Source organism: Leuresthes tenuis, unplaced genomic scaffold, assembly GCF_036924035.1.
Source record: "Leuresthes tenuis unplaced genomic scaffold, fLeuTen1.0.hap1 SCAF_7, whole genome shotgun sequence".
NCBI classification, from domain to species: Eukaryota; Metazoa; Chordata; class Actinopteri; order Atheriniformes; family Atherinopsidae; genus Leuresthes; species Leuresthes tenuis.
This window is the reverse complement of record NW_027325361.1, coordinates 1,842,315-1,851,831: the sequence shown is the minus strand read 5'-3', so window position 1 is coordinate 1,851,831 and position 9,517 is coordinate 1,842,315. Positions and strand designations below refer to the sequence as shown.

General features: G+C 44.9%; 1 protein-coding gene across 1 annotated transcript; it reads right to left on the bottom strand.

The window, feature by feature from the left end:
* Window positions 1-622: 622 nt before the first annotated feature.
* Window positions 623-2,914, bottom strand: LOC140311447 (tripartite motif-containing protein 16-like). Its single transcript, XM_072388819.1, has one exon. The coding sequence runs from the start codon at window positions 2,671-2,673 to the stop codon at window positions 946-948; it is 1,728 nt and encodes a 575-aa protein (XP_072244920.1). The 5' UTR covers window positions 2,674-2,914; the 3' UTR covers window positions 623-945.
* Between the last annotated feature and the right edge of the window lie 6,603 nt (window positions 2,915-9,517).

Genomic DNA, 9,517 nt, shown 5'->3' with positions numbered 1-9,517 from the left:
TAATAGTCTAGGTCTCGGTTTAAAAATACCGGAGTTCCCCTTTAATTCTTTGTCTCTCCTAAATTGAAGCAAGGAAATGTCTGGATCAGCATTCACCCTAACTACGGGCTGAATGTTACATAAAGTTAATGTTAAATGTTACACTAATATATGGCCTATGTCAGCCTGCCTGCTCATTAACAGTTTGTCTTTTGTTTATTCTGTTTTCTCTTGTTTTTTTTTGTTTCTGTGTTTGGTTTTAATGTTGGAAAAATAACTGAAAACTTAATTCAAAGAAGACTGGACTCATTTCTCTGAGATGAAGCTGTTTTATTGAAGAAAGTCAAATATTTTCTGCTCTGAACATGAACTCTGAACTTTGTGCTGTTACAGGAAAACTGCCTCAGTTATACCCTCACATCAGTTTGACATTTTCTCCGTCAGATTTCACACAAACACTGAAATGAAGACAACAGAAAACACTTTGTTCACTCCTTCAAAGCGGTATTTGCTGTGAAAATCTTCACTGGTTCTCACATTAAAGCTGATGAAGGATCTCCTGATTCCTGCTGATCCTGGAAATGACCGTTTCTGAGCACCTCAGAACAGACTTCCTCATCTGTTGATTTAGAAAACAGCAGCAACATTTGATCTCTGAAACCAATCAAAGTCAGTGTAGCTCCAGAATAATTTTACATTTACAAAGTGATGAGATGTGAACAGAATCTGTGATAAAGGAAGGTCTGCTGATCTCTCTGTTGGGCTCCATGAAGTGGAAGAGAAACAACAACATACAGACACATCAACACAAGCATCCAACTAACATTTAGAGCTCAGAGAAGTTTAGATTTTCATGTGGAGAAACATTTCTGTGAATAAAACTCATCATTAGCAGTGATATCCTCCATGGCTGCACAAACCCAGGAAAAAGCAGCAAATAAACAGCAAAGAGCTGACAGGATACCTTTATTCCACTTTACACAACTCTGCTGTGTCTCCATAAGAATAAAGCCCAATCCCAGCATAGAGCGGCTGAGTGAATGTGGTCTGGACTCTGTGGAGGAGAGTCATGGTTCCAGAGACGCTGTAGAAGGACAGAATACCTGCTCTGTGATCCAGGTACACTCCGACTCTGGAGGACTCAGGAACAGAGATGGAAGTTGAGATGTTGTTGTACATAAATGAATAACCGTCTGGGTCACAATCTAATGCCCAAGATTTGTCATTATAACCAAATCCACATTCATTCCCACCTCCTGCTCTGCTGATGTTCTTGTATGCGACTGCGACACCAACTCCTCTCCCTCTCCACTCCACCTCCCAGTAACAGCGTCCAGTCAGACTCTCTCTGCTCAGGACCTGAGAATATTCAGTGAATCTGTCTGGATGATCAGAATAAGACTGTTCTTGTTCCATTCTTGTCACTTTTCTGTTCCCCTCTGACAGGAACAGCTTTCTGTTTGCTGTGTTTGGATCCAGTTTGATTTCACATGAATATTTTAAGAAGTCAGCTCTGCTCTTTGGTTCTGGTTCAGGTTCAGGTTCAGGTTCAGGTTCAGGTTCAGGTTCAGGTTCTGGTTCTGGTTCCTGCAGTAAAACATCCACCTCAGAGACTCTCAGTGAGATGTTGGTCCATTCCTCTCTCAGGATGTCCTGTAGTTTCTCTCTGAGCTCTGACACAGCTGCTGTCACAGCCTCAAAGTGCCTCAGAGGACGGATCTTGATGCTGGATGAGGGTGTAGACTCCCTGAGTGCTGACACTGAGGGGCAGTTCTGTAGAAACTGGGTGTGATCCTCTGTGTGTGAGAGCTGCTGCAGCTCAGCATCTTTCCTCTGCAGCTCAGTGATCTCCTGCTCCAGCTTCTCCTGAAGCTCTTTGACTCGACTCACTTCAGTTTCCTGCTGGGATCTGATCTGCTGCTTCACCTCAGAGCTTCTTTTCTGGAGGAGACGGATCAGCTCAGTGAAGATCTTCTCACTGTGCTCCACTGTTTTATCAGCAGACTGATTGATGGCCTCCACCTCCTGCTGAAGCAGCTTCACATCTTTCTCTCGGTCCTGGACTCTCTGCTGGATTTGCTGCCGACTCCCCTCCAGCTCTCTCTGCCTCTCAGTCCTTTCTGCTGCAGCTGACACTGTGTCGTGGCCTTTATGTTCCTCCACAGAGCAGAGATAACAGATAGACTTCTGATCAGAGCGGCAGAACATCTTCTTCACCTCACCGTGACCAGAGCAGATGTTCTCCTGGAGGTTCTTGGAGGGCTCCACCAGCTTGTGTTTCCTGAATGGAGGTGAATCATAATGAGGCTGAAGGTGATTCTCACAGTAAGAGGCCAGACAGACTAAACAGGACTTGATGGCTTTCAGTTTTCTTCCAGAGCAGACATCACAGGCCACATCTTCAGCTCCAGCATAGCAGTGATCAGCAGGAGCAGCTTGGAGTCCAGTCTTCTTCAGCTGCTCCACTAAAGCAGCTAACATGGTGTTTTTCTCCAGGACAGGCCTCGGTGTGAAAGTTTTCCTGCACTGAGGGCAGCTGTGGATTCCCTTCTGATCCTCTCCATCCCAGAAGCCTTTAATACAGTTCCTGCAGTAGCTGTGTCCACAGTGAAGAGTCACCGGATCCTTCAGCAGATCCAAACAGATCGAACAAGAGAAGCTTTCTCGGTTCAGCTGAGCTCCTTTCTGCGCCATTTCTCCTCTCAGATCAGCGACTGAGTCGTCTGTGTTCCTGCTATAAAGGACTCCTCACAGCTGCTGCACCTTAAACACTTTGGACTTTAACTCGTGTCATCAGGCTCTAATCTTTCCAGGAGGAGGAGAAACTTTAAAGAATATCCAGTAAGTAATAAAAACTGAGTGGTTTTATTCATCATAAAGACATAAAAACAGCACAAAGTCCAACTTATTGGATCTGATATCAGAGAAAGAACTGATAAACTTTTCTGAGATGATTAACAGGTCAGCGAACAGAACCGTTTAGTTCAGCAGCTGCTGGTTACACCCATCATCAGGGGAGGGAACAAGGAGATATGTGAGAGCAGGAAGTGTGTTGAAGCTGTTTTACACCAGTTTTCATGGTTAAAATACGGCTTGATTCTTCTTTTAATCCCTTTGGAAAGAAGTTTAGCTTCACTTTCACAATGAATCATTCTGTTAAAACTCGGGAGATCCCGAGAACTCCCCATCCTCAGGTTGTGAGGAAGGCGAGTTCCCCGGCGGATGTTGCTGCTGAAAGTCTTGGATGAGACCCCGGTCCACAATGTGTTGAGCAGGAACCCAGGACTGGATTGTGGTATGATTGCCACCTTTCATGTGGGAGATCTGTGTTGAAAGGTATTACCTCCAGTAGGGGTCCTTAGGCAAGACCCCCTTACCCTACCTGCCTACCTGTAAAAGCGTCTGCTAAATGCATAAACATGACATGACATCTTTCCTCTGGACCGTAGCCCTCAGCGCATAGCATATATGATTCAATGAGGCGAGGGGGAGGTGGGCTTGACTTGACTATGTCGGGTCATAGACCGAGGGAGCTTCAGCTGACCTTCTCGATGACCTTCCTGACAAACTTGGGAGCCAGCTTCTTGGATTCCACACGCAGAGGAAGGTCACGGGTGGAGAGCCAAACCCTCTGGCCCACCTGGTATTGTGGAGCTTGAGGTTGGCTGCTGAGGAGTATCGGTCTGCCGCCTTCAGGAGGGAGGCCCTAGCATGGCTCCATGAAGGCTGAAGGGCAAGAGGCCTCCCCTTCCAGGGCTGGGAAGAGAGGAGGCTGGAAAGGAGACAAACCGGTGGCGGAGCTGGTCAGGGTGTTGTGGGCATATTCCACCCACAACAGATGCTGGGACCAAGAGGATGGGTTCTGTGACACCATACACCGGAGGGCCGTCTTCCTCTCAGCCTGGCCATTAGATTGCGGGTGGTACCCGGATGACAAACTGGCCGTGGCTCCCAAGAGCTGATGAACTGATGAAAACAGGGGCCCTCTGTCCGAGACCACGTCAACAGGAATCCCATGAAGGCGGAAGACGTGGTTGAGGAGCAGCTGGGCTGTCTCTTTAGCTGATGGGAGCTTAGGCAAGGACACAAAGTGGGCCATCTTAGAGAGGCGGTCCACAATAGTAAGAATAGCCATCTTCTCATTCGATGGTGGCAGGGCTGTCACAAAGTCCACTGAAATGTGGGACCGGGGGTGATGTGGCACCGGGAGAGGCTGCAGGAGGCCGGATGGTGCTTGACGCGATGTTTTATTCTGGTTGCAGGTCTGGCAGGCTTTGTCATACTCCCAGGTGTCCTCCTGTAATGTTGTAGAAGGACATCTCGGGTTCTCTGGATCCCAGGATGGCAGGTCAACTTAGAACCACGGGCCCGCTGGAGTACATCCGACCTCAGAGCTGCAGGCATGAATAAGCAACCAGTAGGGCAGGCACTAGGACCAGGCTGACCCTCTGTGGCAGCTCTTACTTTCTCCTCAATTTCCCAAGTCAGGGATGCCACAACACACAGGGACAGAAGGATGGTGTCAGGAGCACTGGTGCCATCATCCTCCCTCTGGAACTGACGTGACAAAGCGTCAGGTTGGACGTGACAGAGCCGGGTCTGTAGGAGAGGGTGAAATTGAACCTGGTGAAGAAGAGGGCCCATCGTGCCTGTCGAGAGTTGAGTCTCTTTGTGGTTCGAATGTACTCCAGGTTCTTGTGGTCCGTCCAAACCAGGAAGGGTTGCTTGGTTCCCTGCAGCCAGTGCCGCCACTCCTCCAGGGCCAGTTCAACAGCTCCCGGGTACCAATGTCATAATTTCTCTCGGCTGGGGAGAGATGGCAAGAGAAAAAGGCACATGGGTGGATCTTCTGGTCACTGGCAGCACAGCCCCTACACCCATGTCAGATGCATCCACCTCTACGATGAACCGCCGCTCGGCGTCGGGAACTCGGAGGATGGCTGCAGAACTGAAGCGGTCCCTCAGGGTCTGAAAGGGCGTATCTGCAGAATGGCCTTTCTCCACTGCTCTGGAGTCCAGTGACGGCGTGCTTTACATCGCTGCATCCGACGCTTTGCATTGCACCTGGTGATGTACGGCTTGGATGCAGTTACCATGGAAACCCATTCCATGAAGCTCTCTACGCGCTGTTCTTGAGCTGATCTGTCACAGTCTATGTTTTATCGGTCACAGTTTGTTTAATCATGGTTTCAGTTATGTTCTAGTCCCGTTTTTCCCACCTCGGTTCACTCAGGTCACCTGGCTCATTGTTCCCAGCTGCTCCTCATTCACTGATCACTCCCTCCACAGTATTTAGTCTTCTGGTTTCCTTTCAGTCGCTGCAGAATCCTTACCTCACTTTATGCCACACAGATAAGTCTCGTTTTGCCGATCTCAGTCTTGTTTTGTGTTCCTTCGCTTATTCTCGTTTTTGTTTCATAGTTAAGTATTTTTGATCCGGCTCTGCCGCGCTTTATGTTTTTTGGCCTTGTCCTGTTTTTTGTTAATAAACCTTGTTACGTTTGGAAGAGCTGCATCTGGGTCCTACCTCTCCGAACCGGGACATGATCAGAAAGTTTAAGTTCTGTAGCGATGGACTCTGCAGAAAGTCGGCGACCTCTGACCCGCTCTGCCTTTTTACCTGGCCGACCACTTCCTGGCTCAGCTGCTGTCGTTCCCAATCGCTTCCACTCTGTTATAATCCAGCTGACTGGAGTATTTAGCAGCGAGGAAACTTCAGGACTGGACTTGTTGCACAGGTCCTATCAGGGTACCACGCTGGGATTCACTTTCTTTTACAGATGTTTGTGGAAGCAGTCTCCATGCTGAGGTGCTTTAATTCATACACCTGTGGCCGTGGAAGGCACTGGAACACCTGAATTTAACTATTTGGTTGGGTGAGTGAATACTTTTGGCAACATATTGTATCTTTCTTATGTCAGAAATGGTTTGATTTCGTTAAACACTGTTTAAAAATTGCCAAAGCTAATGATAAACAAGTCAAATCAAGGCTCGAGAGCTTAAAACCGCCGGTAGAGTTTCTGTTTAAAGGCTCCAAAATGAAAAGTTTAGAGTCAGCAGATAAAAACATGGCACTTTTCTGTTCTAGGAAAAAAGGGAGGAAATAAAACCGAAACCGAGATACAGACACTGGAGGTGAAACTGCTGCTGGTTAGCAGCAAACTGGCTGCAGATGGCAGGATGAGAGCGATGGAGATTAAAGAAGAAAGTCAGAAGAGCAGAGGAGGCACCCTGACCGGTAAGAGGGACGAAGGCCGAGGGGTCAGCCTCCACTCTGCGTACAGATGTTTTAAAACAGCAATTAGAAAGCAGTTCCTCCAGCTCAGAGCCAAACTGACGGCCTGACCCCTAATCATCCTCAATTTTTTCCAGGCTCTGATGCTCGTCTCCTCAGAAAGGCTGTTTATGCTTTACTTCCTGTTTCCAGTGTGTGAAGACGACTGAATTCAAAGCAAATCGTCAAGCTTTTGAGACGTTAGGTTGCATGTTTTTGGTCAATAATGGTGCTAAACGAAGGAGAAGTTTGAGAGAAACAACATTTAGGTTCAGAATCCAGGCAATTCTGGAGGTTTTTTCAGGCATACATGATTTACATCTTTAGGGGTTTATTTCTGAAACATATAAAAGACGAGATATTACAAAAATATCAACGTTTATTTAGCTGTTTTAAAAACTAAGAACAAATCACATGACAGCTGATCCCTTTGGCTTTGTAATTAATGTTAATTTGGTTTCTCATCACTAGAGGAAAACATTTTGGAATAAAACGAAGTGAAATCAATAGTTTTTAGCTGTTTTCTTTTCTTTAATTACCGATATGTGAGGATAATATTCCTCAGCAGTTAACGGATCCGTCAGATAACAGATGGAGAAATACTTTAGTGATCCAGAGGTTTTCAGGTTTCAAATGTTCTATTTACACATAAAAATATAAGAAAATCTGACAACAATTTGGTTAAATTTAAGGTCAATGATAAGTCCAAAGGTGCAAAGTGCAGTTGCAGTTTCCACCATTAATATAAACTGTTTGCTGGGGACGTCTTTGTGTTTTCTTTCCTGAGAAAAAGTTTGCTCCGTGGACTCCTCGTCCTGAAAAATGACAGAAAAATAGTCCAAAGTGTCAGTCAGGTATCTTATATCTGAACAGCCCAATCTTTTAATATTCACCAGAACAATTGCTCCATAAAATAGTGTTTTGAATGCTTTCAAGAGATCTTTCACGGTGGCAGATGTCAGTATTCCACCTTGTGAAGCCTGTAGAAACACTGTATATATGCAGGTTATTACCTCAGTTTCTTCCACTTTGTGACAACATTAAACTAAAACAAGTGAAACTGCGTTTTTAAAGGATTAAAAATACTATCAGCTTTGAATTTTACAGAGAAGGTTGATCAACTTTAAGTTCTGAGACGTGCAAAACTGTCCATTTGTTCAGAGTGGATTTGGTTCATTTATCATAATTTCAGGAAAATAATGAACATTTCAATTAAAATGTGTAATAATAGACTTTTTTATGTGAAATGTAACTAATTTCTAATTAAAAAGATGGATATTTCATGTATTTTCAGTTATTTTACATTAGATTAGCTAATAAGCTAATTAGCTAATTAGCTGGACAAGCTAACAGTTTGTTATGTTGCTTCTATTCTTGCAAAAACCTCATTGAGACTTTTTTAAAGAATTAAATATGATAAATTAATAAATAAAGATGCTGACATCTGCATCTGGAGCAATTAAAACATTCTTTGTGTTTCTGGGTCTGTTGCTGAAAACTAGCCTTTTTAGTTCATTTGGGTACACTTAATGTACATTTAACCTTTTTAGATGTTACTTTATGTTCATATAGTCTTTTCTCATTTTCTTAATAAGGCGTAAAGTAATAAATCCAACATCCAACAATCTATTTGAATGCAGAGAATTGCTCTTAAAGTTACGAAGCTGTTGCTGGACAGCTGCAAAGCATTACTCATCTGAGAGAAAATGCTGAATTAAACAAACTGAACAACACAAACTGCAGCTTTGTGACAGGATGTTTCCTACAGAAATGCAGCTTAGTTTGATTTATGAATTCCCCTGTTAGAAAGAAACTTGAATTCATGATTCAACCAGAAAGGTCAAGTAAAGGAAAGCTAAAGTAAAAATTAAGCAGGATTTTTCTTCAGATGAAATATAATCTGTAAAAACACCGATTTTTGACTTTGGAAGTTTTAATCGACCCGTTTAACTCAACTGTAACAAAATGCTGAACTTCTGAACTAAGTGAGGTCGTCAGTCACCTCCTCTCCCACCAGCACCACCCACTCCTACAGGGGATTCGTACACTTCCCCCACTTTTAACCCTGATTTGCCTCCACAGGTCATCCCAGTAATGGGCCATGTGGTCCCTCTGGCTCTCCCTAATCAGGGCTCCGAGGCCGTCCCATCTTCTGCCCGACAGAAAAACACTCTCTCAGCCCAAAGTGGCCCTCTGCCTGCCATCTGGCCTCCATGCCTGCTCTGTCTCCACTCTGCCGGCGATTTATGCCCTCCTGAGGTGTTTCGCCTTTTAACTCGCACGTAATTGGTCCCCAGATGCAAAAAAGATGTGGAGGCCGGGTTTTATAGTTGCCAAGCAGAGGTCATTGTTTTTGTATCGCTTTGTCTCCTCCGAGCTGGCAAAGAGACGCTTTCTGTCGGTACCTTTTACAATTACTGGGAAAAAGAGGCTGCCTGTGAAACCTCGGGGGGGGGGTGGACCCAGATCTTTGCAGTGTGTGATGAGTGGAAGGAATAAAAACCAAATCTGATGCATTCTGCCTGAGTTAACCTTCGTGTTTCCTGTCACTTCAGGGACCAAACTACAGGGATTCACACGATTCGCCGTCAGCTTGCATGAGTCAGAAGGTGATGGTCACAGGTGAATCACTCCATAAAAACAGCCTCATTAAAGATCGAGCTGCTGGACCTGCAGGTGGAACCGGCTCTGAGGCCTGATTGAGATGATTCCAGGACAAGGGGAGTTTTTATTCTGAGTCTGATCACTTAAAGCTGTTTTACAGCCATTAGTCAGGTTCATTATCACAGAGTTATATCTCAAAGAGATGGCAGCATGTTAGAAAATGTTTGGCTCACATTTACTTCAGTTTGGGCTGTAGTGCAAAGCATTCTGGGACTTTATGATAACTGAATTTTCCAGTGTAGAAACAGGAGTTTGTCACGATCCGTGGGGGTTTTCCTATGTTATGGTTCTCGCTGTTTCCTGTTTTACTTTGTCAGATCCTGTTCTTCTGTTAGTTTAACCGCTGCCTTTTCTCACCTGGTTTCTGTTGCTGATCGTCTCATTTTCACTTCTCCTTCAGAACATTCTCCAGGTTTTGGTTTCTTCTCCTGCCTGTATCTGGTCACTTTTTTGTCAGAAAGTTCTTTATTTCACTTCTGAGTTTTCATCCTTTGAGCCTTTTCAGATAAACCTTTGTCATCTACCTGCCTTTCCTCAGGAAGTCCCACCTTTGGGTCCTCACCACATGACCTTTGTTTTTGCTGAATTAATGAATGAAAG

Excerpts from the sequence above, each read along its gene's own strand:
- LOC140311447 (XM_072388819.1), bottom strand. The coding sequence starts at position 2,673 with ATGGCGCAGAAAGGAGCTCAGCTGAACCGAGAAAGCTTCTCTTGTTCG.